The sequence below is a fragment of the Geotrypetes seraphini genome, chromosome 12 (assembly GCF_902459505.1).
Source record: "Geotrypetes seraphini chromosome 12, aGeoSer1.1, whole genome shotgun sequence".
NCBI classification, from domain to species: domain Eukaryota; kingdom Metazoa; phylum Chordata; class Amphibia; order Gymnophiona; family Dermophiidae; genus Geotrypetes; species Geotrypetes seraphini.
Window position 1 is genome coordinate 85250028 of NC_047095.1, and position 19759 is coordinate 85269786.

At 42.1% G+C, this 19759-nt stretch overlaps 1 protein-coding gene across 4 annotated transcripts in view; it reads right to left on the reverse strand.

Moving 5' to 3' along the window:
• RASAL2 (RAS protein activator like 2) overlaps positions 1-19759 on the reverse strand; it is a 502399-nt gene that overhangs the window by 187636 nt on the left and 295004 nt on the right. For all 4 annotated transcript variants that reach the window (XM_033915463.1, XM_033915461.1, XM_033915464.1 and 1 more), the window contains exons 6-7: positions 3336-3489; positions 64-162 (exon numbers count right to left, since the gene is read on the reverse strand). In XM_033915463.1, the coding sequence (XP_033771354.1) occupies positions 64-162; positions 3336-3489 (253 nt within the window). The remainder of the gene's footprint in view (positions 1-63; positions 163-3335; positions 3490-19759) is intronic.

A 19759-nucleotide genomic window follows, 5' to 3' on the forward strand; every position in this document is an offset into this window, starting at 1 on the left:
TAAGCAAATAATCTGGTGAGAAGACTTCCTGCTTAGTAAATTTGTTTCAATTTTCTCATTTACCTTATTAGGTTGCACTGTCCGCCGCAGATTTTCCATCCACTTGTCTCTTTCTGCAGCTGAGCAGCAGCTGAAGCATTTACTGCCACTGGAATATGTAACCTGCAAAGCAGACAGAACAAACATAAGAAAGTAATTCAATGACTACCATTTCCCACAGAGAAATAACACAGAAATAGGACAGCAGATAAAGACCTAATAACCCATCCAATCTGCCCATCTGCAGCATCCACTATTTTCTCCTCTCCCTAAGGAATCCCATGTGACTGTCCCAAGCTTCAGACACAGTCTTTGTTTCCACCACCTCTACTGAGAGTGTGTTCCATACAACTACCACCCTTTCTGTAAAAAAAAAAAAAAGAAGTATTTCCTTAGATTACTCCTGAGCCTATCACTTCTTAATTTTATCCTATGCCCTCTCTCTGGCAGTAGCGTAGTAAGGGTGTGTGTGAGGGGGCGGTCCGCCCTGGTTCCCTCTCCTCACTCCTCCCCCTGCTGCACACACCAACGCCCCTTCCCCGTACCTTTTAAACTTCAGCGCGAGCAGTGACAAACTTGCTGCCCACATCAGCTTGGGCACTTTCTCTGACATCACTTCTGGGAGGAAGTGACATAGGAGAGAGCTCCAAAGCTAACATGGGAAGCAAGTTCGTCGCTGCTCATGCCAAAGTTAAGTTAAAAAGGTATGGGGAAGGGGCACGGGTGCGCGCGGCCGGGGAGAGGAGAGTTTGGGAGAGGGGCGCCACTGTACCAGGTACTGGTCACTCTCACTATGCCACAGCTCTCTGGAGTTTCCTTTCAATTGAAAGAGATTCACCTCATGCATATTTATGCCACATAGGTATTTAAGCGCCTCTATCATATCTCCTCTCTCCCACATTTCCTCCAAAGCATACATATTGAGATCTTCAAGCCCTGGATTGGTAGCATGGAATATTGCTACTCCTTGGGTTTTGGCTAGGTACTAGTGATCTGGATTGGCAACCGTGAGAATGGGCTACTGGGCTTGATGGACTATTGGTCTGACCCAGTAAGGCTATTCTTATGTTCTTATATCCCCATATGCTTTATGACATAGACCATTGACCATTTTAGTATCCTTCCTCTGGACCATCTTCATCCAGAATTGTCCATAATATTCTAAATGAGGTCTTACCACAAAGCCTTATACAAGGGCATCAGTATCTCCTTTTCCTATTGGTCACTCCTCTCCCTAAGCATCCTTCTAGCTTCCGCCATCACCTTTTCAACCTGTTTGGCCACTTTAAGATCAACACATACTATTATGCCCAAGTCCCACCTCTTTCAAGCACAATAGTGTGTAAACTCACATCAATAGTGTGTAAACTCATGGAAACACTAATTAAGCGTAAATTAGACACGATCCTGAACGAGGGAATCTACAGGATCTCAGTCAACATGGATTCACCAGGGGTAGGTCCTGCCAATCCAATCTCATCAGCTTCTTTGACTGGGTAACAAGAAAGCTAGACTTGGAAGAGTCCCTGGACGTCGTGTACCTGGACTTCAGTAAAGCTTTTGATAGCGTCCCACACCGCAGGCTGTTGAGCAAGATGAAATCGTTGGGGTTAGGAGAGAGACTAACTGCATGGGTCAATGATTGGCTGAGTGGCAGACTTCAGAGGGTGGTGGTTAACGGTTCCCTCTCTAAAACATCGGAGATGGCCAGCGGAGTATCGCAGGGCTTAGTCTTGGGTCCGCTCCTTTTCAACATATTCATAGGGGACCTGACTCAAGGGCTTTAAGGTAAAATAACATTATTCACCGATGACGCCAAACTATGTAATATAGTAAGCGAATGCAAATTGCAGGATAATATGGCGCAGAACCTGCTTATATTGGAACATTGGTCCTTGACCTGGCAGCTGGGCTTCAACGCTAAGAAATGTAAGGTCATGCACCTCGGTAGCAGAAATCCATGCAGAACTTACACCTTGAATGGTGAGACTTTAGCTAGGACTTCAGCAGAACGAGATTTAGGAGTAATCATCAGCGCAGACATGAAAACTGCCAATCAAGTGGAGAAGGCTTCATCTAAGGCAAGGCAGATGATGGGTTGTATCCGTAGAAGCTTCGTCAGCCGGAAGCCTGAAGTCATAATGCCATTGTACAGAACCATGGTTAGACCTCATCTGGAATACTGTGTGAAATTCTGGAGGCCACATTACCATAAAGATGGGCTAAGAGTCGAGTTGGTTCAATGGATGGCCATCAGGATGGTCTCGGGGCTCAAGGGTCTCTCGTACGAAGCGAGACTGAACAAATTGCAGCTCTACACTCTCGAAGAATGCAGGGAGAGGGGAGACATGATTGAGACGTTTAAATACATCACTGGACGTGTCGAGGTGGAAGATGATATTTTCTTTCTCGAAGGACCCTCGGCCACAAGAGGGCAATCATTCAAACTCAGGGGCGGGAAATTTCATGGCGACACCAGGAAGTATTTCTTCACCAAAAGAGTGGTTATCATTGGAACGAGCTTCCAGTACAGATGATCAAGGCCATCAGCTTGCCAGATTTTAAGAATAAATGGGATGCCTATGTGGGATCCCTACGAGGGTCGAGTTAAGGAATTGGATCATTAGGTGTGGGATCTCTAGGAGAGTAGACTTAGGGGGGTGGGTCAGTAGAGTGGGCAGACTTGATGGGCTATGGCCCTTTTCTGCCATCATCTTTCTATATTTCTAAAAGTTCTTCACACTCTAAACTGTATCGTTCCCTCAAGTATTTGCAGCCCAGATACATGACCTTGCATTTCTTAGCATTAAATTTTAGCTACCAAATTTCAGACCATTCATCAAGCTTGACTAGGTCTTTCCTCATGTTATCAACACCATCAGGTGTCTATGGCACATTTTGGTATCATCTGCATAGAGGCAAATCTCACCAGAGAGCTCTTCAGCAACGTAGCTTACAAAAAAAACCCAGCAAGCCAAAGAACTGAACCCTAAGGCATACCACCGGTGTCATAACAAAACATAAGGAAGGGAGAGCAAGGGCCAGCACAAGAATAAATTAAAAAAAGAAGTTCTAAATAAATGGAACTGGGAAAATAGCAGATGTAACTGTTATTCTGTACTATCAAAAGTGGGAGTTTAAAATTTTAAAAAATAAAAAAATTAGGAATGTTTTATAAAAATAGAACCATGCTATTCAAAAGCATCAGTTTGCCCATCCTCAGGTTTTTCACATCCAGTGTGTAAAGTGATCTGCTCTCATAATGTTAAAATATCAGATAAAGATAATATACATACCTCAAAACAAAAGTCTTGACCCAGAATACTGCTATGCAGTGGTTTCACAAAGACCTTATCTTCTGTTCCAAGATCCAGGGCCTCTACCGCACTGCCAGGGCTTAGCAAAGATTCATGGGAACGAGATTCTTTCAGTTTGGGTAACCCTCGTGACCTGTGATGGAAAAAGGAAACAAAAGTTCATAAAAGAAGCATATTCTTAAAGACTACATTCACCATGCTTAACCAAACCAGTCTGCAAATGCATAGATGATGTATATGATTTGTTGTTTTTTCCTGCTTCTTTATACACTCCTTCATGCGCATCCTTCATACACTATTTTCCCTAACGGATTTCAAAACACCTCTCCCGACCAAATCCTCCACAATCAAGTTAATCAAACAGCAGTTTTTTTCCTTCAAATCTTCTTACTATTCCTATTTTGCCAACTCCCAACCCCCCATTTAATCTTATGGCCTCTTCAATATCTGTCTTCTAGGGCCACCAGCCACCCCCACGGGCCAACCCTTGTCTCCGTCTTAAAACTATTCCCATCATCTCTTCCTTTCAGCCTCATAAAAAACTCTACAATCATCTCGTTGACCCCAACATCGGCCTCTTAAATGTCCGCTCCATTAAAAATAAATACCACATTGTCCACGATCTAATCCTTCAACATAATCTTCATATTCTATTTAACAGAGACATGGCTAACTGAAGAATCAGAGGCCTACCTCAAACAAGTCTGCCCCAATAACTATAAATTCAAAACACACTGCTACCCAAACAAAAAAGGTGGTGGTGTAGCCGTAATTTTCCATTCCTCCCTTCCTCTTAAAATTGTAAGCTCCTCAAATTTCAGCTTTCATCCAGCAGAAATCTTGCAATTCTCTCTTCTCAATAATCCGTCTCTAAGTTTCCTACTCATTTACCTCCCACCTCCAGTCACCAAAGCCATTCTTTCCTCTCTCTCATCCGCAATCATGGACTTTAGTATCTCCCATTTTAATCCCATCATCCTGGGGGACTTCAATATACACTTCGACCAACCTAACCAACCCAACACCTTTGAACTCTTAACTTTAATTTCAGACATCTCCTCACTCCTCTGATCTCATCCCCCACTCATCTAGTGGGGCACACCATTGATATGATATTCGGACCTTTAGCACTCACTCACATTTTCAAAAACCTAGTAACCCACTCTCTCCCTTGGTCGGATCACTCCCTAATCATACTTAATCTCCTCTCGCCCATTGACTATTCTCCTGCTCTTGATCACACCTATAACTTTCGAGACTATAGCAAAATTACCGCTTCTGCAATCCAGAAATCACTGAACTTAGATCAAAAAGAATTTGTGATTATCAAAATGGAGGAACAGTCAGATCTCGGGGATGATTCAACCCGCACCCTTATTGATACTCTAGCCCCCTCACAACAAAAAACTACATGCTCACATCCCACAAAGAAACCCTGGTTTACCAAAAAACTCATTCTCCTGAGACGCCAACTCCGCTCCTCTGAACGTAAATGGCATCAATCTTGATCTTCCACCTCCCTCCGACAATTCAAAGAACTAGCAACCCATTACAAATGTGCTATCCAAACCACTAAGAAGGAATATTATTCAAAACACATCACAAACGCTCATAATTCATCAGCTCTCTTCGCTATTGCTCCCTCTCTTTCTCCTTATTCAAAAATAAATACACAAATAACACCTGCTCCCCATCGCAACCAACCATCAGCAACTGAATTGGCTAACCACTTCAACCTAAAAATAAAAAAACATCAGAAAAAGCTTTGCACCTACACCACCAATAGGGCCTCCTGACCCTCTCAGTCAGGACAATCTTTTATCTTTCAGCACCTTCTCAAAATTCAAACTTCCGACTCTAGAAGATCTTTTCAAAATCATTCAGTCTGTGAACACTTCTTTTTTTTTTTTTTAATTCTTTATTGGTTTTTAATCAAAAACAGTGTCATACAAATAAAAGAACAAAAGATATTCCACATATTACACTATTATCTATACAGGTAACATAAATATAATTCAATAATTTCATTTTCCTGCATATAATAATATCATAATATATCCTAATATACAATATAAATAAAGAATAAAGTTACCCAAATATCACTATCAATATTTATTCCCCTCTCTCCAACCCCCCAACCCCCTGGATGTGTAAAGATAAATAAACCAAAGAAAAGAAGAGATATGATGAAAATACATTATTATATTTTTACAAATTTAGTCAATGAGCTCCAAATTTTATTAAATACCTCACTAAAACCCCTACATTCTGCGTTAATTCATTCGTATCTGTATATAGTACACACATTCACCCACCAAAATGTATAATTAATTAACACTTCTAATAACCCTATCGAAAACATTCCGCCATCCACTCTAAAAAAATTTTTTTCCTTTATTCGGCCCTTTCCTCCTTGAAACACAGTCCCAAACTCCTGGAAATCCGCTCTTGTTTTCCCTAAATCAAAAAACCATGACTCAGATGAAACCAAATGTGAGAACTACCGTCCCATTGCTAACCTACCCTTTGCTGCTAAACTCACCGAAAAAATAGTATTCAATCAGCATTCCGACTTTTTCGAGAAAACCAACGCGCTCACCCCAAAAAACAGGTTTCCACATAAATCATTCCACAGAACTATCCTTCCTTGGCTTTACCACCACCATCTACTATAATCTTGATCACCGTAAATCCATTCTCATATCCCTCGACCTATCAGCTGTGTTTGACACAATTGACCACAACCTTCCTCCCTCCATCGTCTTAAAACCAGTGGAATTTCAGGATCTGCTCTCCTCTGGTTCTCTTCCTACTTTTCAAATCGAAGCCTCAAAGTCCATTCTAGAAGTACATCATCTTCCCCAATCATTCAGACCTACAGCGTTCCTCAAGGCTCTATCCTCTTCCCACTACTCTTCTTCAACATCTTCTTAGCCCCACTACTGACCTTAGCTCAATCAATAGGATTTACCACTTTTGCCTACACTGATGACATTCAACTTCTGTACCCCATCAACCCTTCAAACCCAAAAGACATACAAGAAATAAACATCAAACTTGACAGAATCAGCCTATGACTCTGAACAAATCGACTGTCTCTGAACATAGACAAATAACTAGGTATTCTTTTTCCGGTCAAAAATAATGAAACATTAACTAGCCCCATCTGTATGGAATCCCGGCAAATCCAAATAAAACCCAAAGTTAAACTACTCAGAGTCACCCTAGACAAAGACCTCACTTATCATGACCATATCAGCTTAGTCACCCAAAAATGCTTTTACAAACTTTGCCTAATCCACTCTATAAACTAAGTTCTTGAACCCACCTGCATTCAAACCTTAATTCACTCCCTGATCATCTCACACATCCACTATTGTAAATCTTTATACCATGGGATAACTCAAAAATAAATTTGTCGGTTGCAGCTCATCCAAAATACCGCCGTCAAACTCATCCACAATGTAAGAAAATACGACCACATCACTCTGCTTCTCTGTGAATCACACTTGTTACCAGTCTCCCATTGTATCACATACAAAATCCTCCTACTCGCATTCAAAATCAAGCTGACCCATTTCCCATCCTTCTCAGATAAACATTTCATCCCCTATGCTTCCTCTTGGGCCCCTGAGATCTGCCGTTCAGAATCCTTCAATCAAAGAACTTTTTTTACACTCGAAACACCAACTTTTCTGCTACCACCCCTTCCCTCTGGAACGCTATGCTGACACACCTTCGCCTTGAAAACTCCCTTGACAAATTCAAAATTAAACTTAAAATCTTTCAATTCCAAGACACCTACCAAAATACAAGTTAGACCTTTCTCTAGCCATTTTTCAAAGTTTATTAAGAACTGCTTTTAAGAAGCAACCCCCCCAGCTCCTTCCCACCCTTTAATTTTTATTTTAACTTCAATGCATTTTTTGAATTTTCCCTTCCCTTAGCACCTTCTGTATCAACCCTTCCTTCCCTGTTGTCTTTGTCCTGTTCATATACTACCTCATTTTATTTTAACTATTTTAAACTCCTATTTTAGTATTGTTAACTGACCAGATACTTGCTGATGGCCTGTCTATCAAACTGTAAATAAACTTGAAAACTTGGATCTATGCAACGTGTTATTGAATTGTCTCCTAACCAAGCAATTAGATTATGTCCCTCTTCAAATGAAAATTAATTTAGTTCTTATCTTACTGTACATTGCTCAATATATTCCTGGCTTGTCAGAAATATAGTGCTCTGACAGTCATTAAGAAGCGCTGCAACAAATTTTTAGAAGCACTGAATGAATACAATTTACATGTTTCTTCGTATTGAGACCAGTAACTAACAGGATGAAGGATTTTACAGTCAAGTCCATCAAATAAAAGTTGCTGAATAAACAGAATAGTTTACTGGTTGTGAGGTTGTTACTCTGGTTACTTCAGTTTTATTTTTACACAATCAAAAAGAAATCAATCAAGAAGTCTGTCAAAGAAAAAAAAAAGTTCAAACACATTTACTTGGTCTGAATGATTTGCTTTTGATTTGTTCTATCCTTCCTTCTAAAATAAAATATACAGTATACAGTACCTTCAACCATATAAAGTAAATGAAGTCAGAATGATTCATCTTTCCTGAAACATGCTTTTGCCGATCATTATATTCTAGTTCTGTCACAGAATCACGGAATTTGTAGCTCTGTTCTTACAATAACATGCAGAGTTACATATCCCACAATGCTTTTAGACAGCAAATAAGACAGAGTGTAACAAATGTTCCAGTGACTTAAGCTATCTACTCTGGTCACTCTAAAATAGAACCAGCATACCTACATGAAGCAATTATAAAGCCACCTGGCAGTACATCCCCAAATCATAGCGCTGCTTCATGTCACAGTTCCCCAAAGCTTTCTTGCTCTTTTTTTTTTTTTTCTTTCTTGGTTACATCTCAGCACCAAAATAAATCCCATGTACAGATGAAGGAAGCCATCATTTCAAGTAGTATCCCTTGTTTGAGCTGTACTTTGGTAACCTTTAGACCACCAAATGAAAGTAAATTCCAAGCCTTCAGAAGACAAACATTGATCATAGGGGGAAAAATCCTGTACAGAAAGCAAGCCTTATATGCTTTTTTCCATGCTTCCTTCTCCTCTTCTACTTCACACCGCTTCTCATAACATAAACAAGACCCTAGTGTGCCCAGGCGGCTCCACTCTGGGCCTGTTGCCATGACGATGCACCTATAAGGAGCATAGAGCAGCAGGCAGTGCAAAGTAGAAGCAGCAAAAAGCAAGACTCAGGGAGCATGCTCTGCAAATATGGCAAAGGTGACCTTTTAAAGTAACCAGCATCTCACAATTTAGCTACCGGTAACTGGAAGCTTTTAAAAAATCAGTTGGCTAAGGGTTTGCTAAAGGGTCAGATCAGATGTAATGTATTTTCCATTCTAGGAGAAGCTGTCATTTTCAATATTACAGCAGCTTGTTTCATTTCTTTTGAATAGTACAGTTTTCCTATAAACTGAATTATAATTTGGGTTTCTGGGTGGGAATGAGTAGGACAGAAGAGAGGAAAAAAGACCTAATTCTGACTGCTGTTTACAAACACAGCTGCAAAGATGTCATATGAAAAGTTAATTGATTACTTTCTTTGTAACTTAAAACCTTACAATATATAAATCAAATTGCTATCATAATAAATGCAGATGCAGCTCTAGACAAGATGACAGCATAAAGCATTTGCTCAGTCTGTCTCCTTTCAGTTTCCGTAAACAACAGATCAGAACTTGATTTATACCAATCTCAATCTAATTCTAAAATCAGCTTTCTAGGATGGCTTCACCCAAATAACAAAACCAGGATTCCTCATCGCATCAACATGGAGTTAAAACGCTTCATGCAGGAACCTCCTATGTTATCAAAACTCCACTTGACCAGAAAGAAGCATATCGTTGTTCACCCCATTACAGGAATTGCTACAAGTAAAAGAATTAATAAGAGAAAACAGGGAGAGCTAAAGCACAACGTATTATATATAAAACAGCAGATTTCATTGCATGATTCCCAAATTGAATGCACATGACACACAGTTGTGGTCTTTACCAGGTTTCTCCAGGACAATACGAATTCTTGAATAAGACATTGATGACAATGAAGACCTTAACAACAGGTCACATCGCAGTAACTTTAAAATCTTAAGATCACCTGAAAAATGTGAATGATCTGACATCTCAAGTTTTTTGTCTAACTGGATCCCAAATATTCTACAGCTCACTTTTCTCCACCCCTTGAACTGGAGAGAGCATACTGAATGTCATTTTATAAAATTCAAGGCTCAACATGTCCAAGACCAATTGTGGTTTAATTTCTCAGATATCAGCATGCTGCTCACATAATTCAAGCAGCCAAAGCTAAAGTTTCTTTAAAATTTGAAGCTCACTTGATTTTAATAGTAGCTGATTTATATAAAAACAATGTACAACGCAGAATGCAATTTCTGACCATGTGGCCTCAACTGAGAAGAATCGATGTGAAATATGGTCTTTTTTCCCCAGCAACCATGAAGATCACATTAAACAAAAGTATTAAATCTTTTGAAGATCCTAATGCTCTTCAAGATTATCTGGATCAACAATGGACAACAGCCCACCAGTCAGTCTTCTGGAGACTTGATCAGTCTTTATTATTCATACTTATATTTTCCCCTTAACAAGTTTATTCCATTATCTACGGTTCGGTAAATTCCTGCTCAATTTATACTATAAACTGGAAATAACTTTATCTTTATTCCTAAACTGTTTGTAAATTCTAGTCAATGACAAATTATTAGTATACGGAGGAGACACTGTTTTATGGGCCCCGATAAAGCCACAGTAGCGATACTTCTGCGGTAAATGTACCGAATCCCATAGGAACTGAATGGGCTTCATTCAGTGCATTTATTGCAGCAGCATTGCTACCACGGCTTTGAAAAAGGGGTCCTATGTTTCTTTTCTGGTGTCATGGAGGCATGTACATTGTTGTCTTTGCACACAGTTATTTGTATGTCTGAACCATCTATGATATTACAGTTTTTGTTCTGTTCCTTAAAATATGATCATCTTGTTTTTATCATGCTCCACTTTGAATATTCTGATCTGACTTCACCATAAGTTTCTAATTGTGAGGATAAATGAATATTCTTCTTAATATTATTTCCTTAAATATTAAGGGATTAAATAGCCCCTTTAAGAGGAAAAAATCTGAGGCATATATTTCTAACCTCTCCCATGACATATTGTATCTCCAAGAATCATTTAAATACTCTCCATTGGGATCATGTGATGCCATGCACGGGTATATATGCTAGATAGTGTCTCTCCCTCTCAGAAAACCCTGTTTTGTTATGTTCCCAGTACCGGTTATCTTGCTGCTGGTGATCAGGGCCATTGGGTGCTTTTATTGGGTGCCTGCTGAGGTCAGTGTTCAGTAGGCACCCAATAAAAGAAGGCAGACTCACACAGCCCTGTGGGGACCTCAGTTGGGAGCGGCCTGCATCACCGAAGTTACAGCAGAAGTCACCACAGCCTTGGAGCATATTTTAGATAAACAGGTCTTTCCCATAGACACTAAATTGGAACGGGTCGAAGAAAAGGGTAAGCAATGTTGAAGATCAGGTGACTGGAATGGAAGCTACCCAGACCCAACATCAAAATCTTCTAATGGCACTCAAAGAAAAAATTGAGGACTTAGAAAATAGGGCGAGGAGAAATAATCTCTGCATCATTGGACACCCGGAGACCATCACTGATGGAGAGCTTCAAGTTTTTCTTGAAGGTTGGTTGACTAGTTCTTTAACCTTACCAACTTATCTAGGCCCTCTCCACAATGAAAGAGCACATAGGCTTGGAATGTGTCAGATAGAAGCCCCGCAGCCTTGGGTGGTCATCAACAAACTCTTAAACTAGGTCCATAAACAGGCCATCTTGTACTGTATGGAAGTCAAATGTTGAGCTATGATAATAAGAGTGTGTTATGCTTTCAGGACTATTCCTTCAAAGTGATTCAGCAGAGACACAGTTTTGCCACAATTTGCTCTACTTTATTCACCCAGAAGATGCGATTTGTGCTGTTGTACCCAGCAAGTTTGTGAGTAATCAATCAGGGAACTACACACTACTACAAGGATGTGGCATCAGCTCAGGCCTTTATGTCAACTGGAGCTTCAAGGAGCAGTCCGATGCCCTGATCAACGGTCAGATGTTCATGTCCTGAAGATATCTACTTGTGTAACAACCACACGGGACATTGATCTCGTTGGACCTTCGAGAGGGATTTGGAGCGTATAAGGGCTTATGACTCTTATGACGGATACACATATGCATGAAGAGAAGTGAGTGCGTGCATGGGGTATGAGTGGGGGATTTGATTGATCGTGTGTAGGGAAGAAATGGATGTGGGAGTATGAGTGAGAGGGGAGTGCTTCTATATATCTTGGTAGTTGGACTTTGCAACTCTCCATGTGAGGGTTGAACACCTTCGCTAAGAATCTTCCTTAGATTCCCGCTAATTTGAAGCACTTGTGGGCCTTGAACTTTTTGTAAGTGATATCAATTGACTGGGAGAGAGCTTGTCACCATGGATTGAGACTGGATAATGGTCTGTCAATGCCACCTTGTTGATTGTTGCTGTTACGTTTTGGGAATGTTCAGAGCCTAAGGCTGGTTGAGCTCTTAGATGCTGGCCTTAATCAAAATATACACCTTTTTTCCTTCAGTTTGGTGTACCTTTCTTTGGCATTTTACTACTGGGTTTCTTGGGGGGGGGGGGGAGGAATAACATCTATGAGGCTTGACAATTAAGTTCACGAACTTGCCTTGCTTCATTAACTTGTCGATCAGAACTCCCAAGTCCCTTTCCTGGGAGGTCTCTCCAAGTACCGCCCCGAACATCCTATATTCCGGCACGAGCATCAGGTTGGAGATGATGCTTGCATCGGCAAAAAGCCTAAGAGGTGTGTGCTGGGGGGGGGGGGCAGAGAAGAGCAGAGGTGCCAGCGCTCCCACTAAGATGGTACCTGGGGTGCTCCATTCCTACTACATCACTGAATGCACTGTACGAAGAATTATCCCTAATTTGTTTTTTTAAAAAAAGGGTTAAAGGCATGTTTGTTCCAGCAAGCATTTGTGAGGGAATTGGTTGCAGACTAGGTCTCGGAGACACTAAAGAGCATAGACATCATGGTTTGATGTAATATAATGGTATATTTTATTATATTTAGTAGAGGGTAGATCTACTTGAGTTTTTTTGAGTATGATGAATCAATAATAAATCATCTGCATATATGAATATGCTAATACCATATGGCTCAATCAAGTACAATAAAGGGTGAACAAATATATTAAACAGGATTGGAGATAAGGGGGGATCCCTGAGGTACTCCCTGGATAAAACTCTTGATCCTATGAAAATGGAGTTCTTTTCTATAGATTTCTTATTTATGGATTGTTCAGTGCTGTTTTTTTGCCTTGTGTAATAATGTGGTATATCAATAAATCTGTAACATCTTCTGTACTATTAGTTATGAGATTAACAAGGCATAGGCTGTATTTTAGAGAAAGAAGCTAATCCAAATGACAGATTAGGTTCTTAACTCAATAATCTGGGTTCTGTTAGAATACACAGGAGTCTGTACTTGAGCTGTTGATTCCCACTTCTCGCAAAATTGAAGAAGGGTATCACTTTAAGAACGTAAACTCTTCCCCTGCTGAAGTGGAGAACAGCTCCCTCCTCAGCTGGTACTAAAGCAATCAAATGCCACTGAAAAAATAAGAAGGAAGAGAGGCACGGGGAACTTCCCCGGTTAAAAACATATTCTGCTATGCTCTGACACTTAGGAAATAGAACAATGATCAAAAATCAATTAACAAGCAAACAGAGAACAATTAATCATTCACATAAGTAATTAAGACTGAATTTGCTATAATGCAACAAGCAGGGGCTAGGGAATTTTCTTTTCTTTAGACGCAGCAGATGAATCCAGAGACTAGTGGCATAGCACACATCTACCAGCAGGTGGAGATAGAGAAACTGATTAACAGGTGGTCCAATTGGCTGACATGCCTCTTGTATCTTCAATATTGCTCATTGCTCAAGCATCCGGAACCAGTAATAGGAATAGTATGTAAAAAACTTCTTTCCCAGAACAAATCTCAAAGAACACAACCACCAACCATAAGAAAACATCCGAAATCTCGAAACATAAACCGACAGAAACTTCCAGAAAGGGTGAGGCTCTGGATTCATCTGCTGCGTCTAAAGGAAAGAAAATTAACAGGCAAGAACATAATTTTTCCTTCCTTAGCAACAGCAGCAGATGAATCCAGAAACCAGTGGGAAGTAATAAAGCAATCCTCAATCTGGGTGGGAAGCAAACACCGCCTCCGCAACAACCGAAGTACTAAAACAGCCTCCAAACGCGTCTCCACATCTTACCAGAAATGCATAGATAAAGCAAAGTCGGAAGACCAAGTAGCCATATGACAAACCTCCTCCAAGGAAAAAACCTCAGTACTGAGTCCAAGAAGTAGCCATGAAGTGGAAAGAATGTCCTCCATAACCCCTCAAGCGCTGGAGGCTTTGGACACTGTCATACCTTTATCACGTCCCTTGAATAATATAAAGAGGTGGTATAAACGACTAAAGGCTCTAGAACCTACATATAGTGTAAAAGCAGTCTACGCACTTTTAAGAAACGCAGAGAAGAAAAGTTTGCCTCCCTTCCTCCTCTCAGAAAGCAGGAAGGAAAAGTGAGAGCAGCAAGAAGAAAGGATGACACCACCTTAGGAAGAAACTGTGGTACTGTTCAAACTGACACCAAAGAATTTGTAATTCACCAAAAAGGAATCCCTGCAGGACAAAGCCTGCAACTCAGAAAACTACCAAACTAAAAGGTATGTCCCCAAGAAACCCCGTCTTCAACCCGACATACTTTAGAGCCTCATTAGAGAAAGGTTCAAACGGAGCCTTTTGTAAACTTTCAAAAACTCTCTTAAGACTCGAGTCTGAACAGGATTTCTTAACAGATGGACAAAGATGCAGTAGTCTATTCAGGAAGCAAACTACAGCAGACTGAGAATCAAGTGAAAAAATGAGACATTTGGCCCTTGTAACAAGCAATGGTTGCCACTTGAAGCGGAAGTGAAGCATACGTTAAGCCCTTAGCCACCCCTTCTTGGCAAAGGCAAGAATATAGGACAGAGAAGTCTTAAAGAGCAAAATACACTGAGTACTAGCCCAGAATCTAAAACCCTCCAGATGCAAGCATAAGTCGCAGAGGTAGAAGTCTGAGTTGTCTGGAGATGAGTAGATATAACCCGTTCTAAATGAGCCTCCTGGCTCAGCCACGACTTTTCCAAGAGCTGGGCCTTAATACCAAAGTGGAACAAAGGTCTATGTTGCTCGACCCCTGGGTGATGAAATCAGGAGGTACCTGGAATCCCCTACTCCTGAGATCTGCATACCATGGACAGCGCAACACAACAGTAGCAACCAGAATGAGCCATGAGATGTCGCACACACCCAACTATCAGCTAAGGGGAAACACTTAAGAAAGACGACCCTGAGGCCAGTAAAGAGTGAATGCATCAACTCCCTCTGACTTCTACTCCCTGCATCTAATGAAGAACGGAGGAAGCATGTATTTTGAAACTAGGCCATGAGGACTAAGTTCAGGAGGTCTTACCTCTACACAATTAGCTAGAAGAGCTGAGCTGATAGTTCCGAATTTCCGGGATGTAGAAGAGTTTTGCTGAATAAGCCTAAATACTTCTCCTGTCCTGAAAAGTGAGCCACCGATAGAAGAAGAGGAACCGTTTACCAATGCAGGACTTTAGCCCTGCTCGACAACCGAGGACTTCGTGTACCTCCCTGGCTATTGAGAAATGCCACTGCTGCGACACTGTCTTAAAAGACCTTCATCAGCCACCCCTGAAGCATGGCCTGAAACGCCTGAAGCGCTAGTCTGATTGTCCACAACTCCAGAAGAATGAGCGATCACTGAGTCTCCCCCTGAGACCAGAGTTGCTGCGCTGAAGATTGAAGGCACTAAGCTCCCCAACCCAACAGACGGCAATCTTGGAAACAATGAGGTAGAGTAGCGTGTGCAAGCTTTTGAACAGATTGATCTCGCTGAGCCACCAAATTATGCAGCGATACTACTAATGAAGCGTTAAGATACCAAAAACCACCGGAACACAAGCGACTGCTGCAGCGCTCTCACATGAAAATGAGGCGAACTTCCCAGTGAAATCACCACCATGGATCTTAGAACCTGTACAGAATCTCATACTCTTGTTCTTGATGACTTAAAGAAAGCAGCGAACCTGAGACTAAGCTGTCACCCCAGTCCCTGGGAAGAAAAACATTCCTGACCTTCGTTACGAGGAGCATAGCCAGAAATTCCAATAATAGGCACAGGACAAGATGTAAATGTGAAGATGCACAGCCAAAGAATGAAGAAAAGAAATCATCCGTTTGAGTTTGAGAAATTAACCTGGCTGGAAGAAGTGCAAATCAACCAGTCGACCAAGAAAGAATATACTTGAATACCTTCTTTGCGAGAAATTACCGCCACCACTACCCTCATGTTCTAAAATTCTCGTGGAACCATGGCTAGGCCAATTGGCATTAGTCAAATCTGATATCGCTGCTCGAGGACAGCTGAGCAATGTATTGCTGATGTGGTGCCATGAGGAAGATGCAAATAAACTCACAATCTGCGCTTGGAAAAATCCAAGTCTGAGAAACTAAGTGACCCATAAGAAATCAAGCCCCCATCTGACTAACGCCCTGTTGTGGGGAACTATGAAGTGACTGGAATAACTTCCCTGAGTTTGAAAGAACTGAAATAACTATCTTGAGTTCCAGTAACACATAGAGGGTCTTGCAACGATGCAACCTGTTGGAAGCTGAATACACGGTGACCCCAAGAAAGAATCGAAAATGGGAGAAGTAGATTCAAAGTTGCAATCACCCTGAATAATGTCGAAAGGCTCTTGACCTGACATCATTGTGTCCCTGTCTCCATGAGAAACTAAAGCGCTGATGAGATCAAGACCCCCTTCAGAGTGAAACACAGAATGTTGGGGAACAGACTAGAGTATAGTTGTAATTTATGAAAGAAGTAACTCTCCTGCGAAAAATCTGGTGTTGCGATGTAAGAAGAAACACGTTACAAGTCTGAAAACAGAACTGTGATGGTGAGAACACTAAAAGAACTCATTAGGATTAAGGTGCGGGAATCTCTGTAATCTATAAACCCTAAAATCCAGTATCAACTGCATGTAAACTTCCCCAAGAACCTACAGCCTGTAAAGGCGCACTAGTTGGAATCTGGGAGCTGAATTCACCGCCCTATGGAAAACAAGCTACACTTTGACGGCTAGAAGACAAGACTTGCACTCCTAAAGAGAACTCCCAGGATGATACCAACAGCCACATAGGGTTTGCAATCCTTGGTCACCTGAGAATCTGGCTTGAGAAGCTCAGAACCTGTATGTCCTGGCACCCTAGACGTATATAAAGACAGTGTTGCCCTCATGAAAAAGAGAGAAGCCATTATGCCCCTAGAGACTGTTGCATTCGGGCAGCAATTATTTCTATAGCGATACCAGACACCGGCAACGCTGCAGAGGCATATAAAAAAAGAGGGCATCTAACCAGCGCCGTGAGAAGAAGGTGGTCTCAGAATTCTGCTCGATAGCCTCGATATGTTCTAAAACCTGGAGGCCCTAGAAATAGAAAAGACGAACCTACCCGCAGGAAGAGTAGAAGGTCTGCCAAGTCACCTTGCTCAGCCGGCAGGAAATCCTCCACTCAATTCTCAAGCGCAACCAGCCGTATGCAATGCTGCAGAGATGCACTAATAAAAATAAAACAGGTCAATAATAAAACAGCTATACATCCCACCTTACAGGAACCCTGGGATAGAGGAGGAGATACCTGCACTGAAAACAGAGTACTCTCCTGCCGCTGAGTACACTCTGCGGTGATTTGCCTTCTGCCGACCCAGACCAGAAACAAGCCTGGGCAGCAGAATACAGAAGAAAGATCTCTTCAACAAACACCCCAAGGCAGAATATAAGGGGTCCCCCCACACTTAAACTGTGGAGAAACGAATGTAGCTAACCCACCTGTAGCAAACCCACCTATTAGCAAACCCTGCCCCAATCTTGGCAACGGTGTTGTCTCAGAGCACACAGTAGCCGCAGCAGAAAGAAAGTAAACCCATCTCTGGGGAAAAAAACTGTGACCGCTGCGGAGCTCGCGCGTGACTTCAGCAAGCGGAAAACTCCAGCTCCTCCGGAGCCAATGTGAAAGCCGCGAAGCTACCGCCCGTACAATAAAACACGCATGCGTGCCTTCTGCGAGTGGGAAAGGCCTAGCTCCTCTGACGCCATTCCTTCGCTAACTCAGAGTTGCCACCAACAGCGCCAAGTAAAAAGCGCGCATCTCTGGCGCATGGCAAAAGCCTAGCCACTCCGACTTCTTGCCCAATCTCAAACCCGGAGGGCCCCAAGCAACTGCTAATTCCCATGCCAAAAAGAGCTTGGAGGTTACCAGCACTCGAACACGACTTCACAACCTCTATAGCCCTAAAAGTCACAGCGAGCTAAATAAAATTATCACCACATAGGACTCCAAAACGTCCCTAACAAACACACACCCGCGAATGAAGCACCCGCAAACCAAAAGTTGCATACTCACAAACTGTTGTCAGGGCTTGTAAGTGCTGGTAGATGCCGGTAAAAGCCGGTTGCTCAGCACAATGACAGAAATGCAATTTAGAAACTGTGGTGTCCCTTTTTTTTTTTAATTAAGGGAAAGAAGAAAAATAGGGACTCAGTCAGACCCTCTATCATTGGAGGGTGGGTGAGACAGGGACCTGGGGGGCCCAGGTGTTGATCAGCCGGACACCCGTCTCACTAAAGATAAAAACTCAACAGGAGAAATAGACTTATCTCACTGAAGAGAAAACCTCAACGGAAGAAAATAAGTTTCCAGTCACGGCCAGAATCCAGGAGCTAGTTGAATAGCGACCATCACCTGCTGGGAGATAGAGCATACTGAAGATACAAGAGGCATGCCAGCCAATTGGACCACCTGTTAATCAGTTTCTCTATCTTCACCCACTGGTCTCTGGATTCATCTGCTGCTGTTGCTAAGGAAAAGATGATTATCAAAAAGCTTGGATTCATTGGTCCTCTCCAGGAAGATAAGCTGGGCTTACGAATATCCAGTTTACACAAAAGCTTGTCCTGTTTGGCAGAACCTGTAGGCTGATAGGTGGGTAAACGAAGTTCCTAAATGACATGGAAGGTGGAAACCACCTTCCATAGAAAGGAAGAAACTATGCACAGAGAAACACCCAACTCCTTGAAACAGAGAAACAGCTTCCTGCAGGAGAGGGACTGCAATTCTTAGATCCTTCTTACTGAAACTATGGCAACCAAGAACACTGTCTTGGCCGTAAAGTCTAGCAGGGAAGCCTCTGAAAAAGGCTCGTAAGGAGCACAAGCCAATCCTTCAAGACCACAATGAGGTCCCAAGACAGGAACAGTGTGTGCAACGGCGGTCTCAGTCTGAGAGCCCCCCCCTTCAAAAATTGAGTGATGTCCGGGTGAGAAGTCAGAGACTGAAGGCCCGAAAGCATGAGATACCAGCTTGAGGGCTGAAACCGCAAGGCCCTTTTCGAGACAAGCTTGTAGGAAAGCAAGGATCATCAGAACAGGAGTTCTCTCTGGTTCTACCTGTCTTTGACACACCACAAGTGGAAAGTCTTCCAGGTTTTAGCATAAGTCACAACTGTCACAGGGTTCTTAGCCCTAAGGAAAGTCATAACCACAACCTCTGAATAACCCTTCCGAATCTAGGCTGCACCCTCAAAAGCTATGCCACAAGAACAAAGCATTCCATCTTTTCCATTGGAATTGGGCCTTGACTGAGAAGCCCTGGATAAACAGGAAGTTTCAAGGTCTGACCCTCTGCAGATGCACCAGATCCATGTACCAAGGTCTTCGGGGCCAGTCCAGAGTCACCAGAATTACCAGATCCTGACGGGTTGATATCATGCAGATGATCCACCCCACCATGGCCTCAGTGGAAATACATAGAGAAGTAGATCTGTGGGCCAGGGTTGAACCAGGGCGTCCCACCCTGCACTTTCCTGCTCAACTCTATGACTGTAGAAGCGGATTGCCTTCACATTCTTGGCTGTGGCCATGAGATCCATATCTGGCGTGCCCCAAGTCTAAACTATGAAGCAGAGCAGAGCAAAACATACCATCTCATTTCACTTGCAGAAGGAAAAACTGAGGAGGGAACTGTTTTCCACTACAGAAGGGGAGGAGTTCAAATTCTTAAGTGATACCCTTCTGCAGTT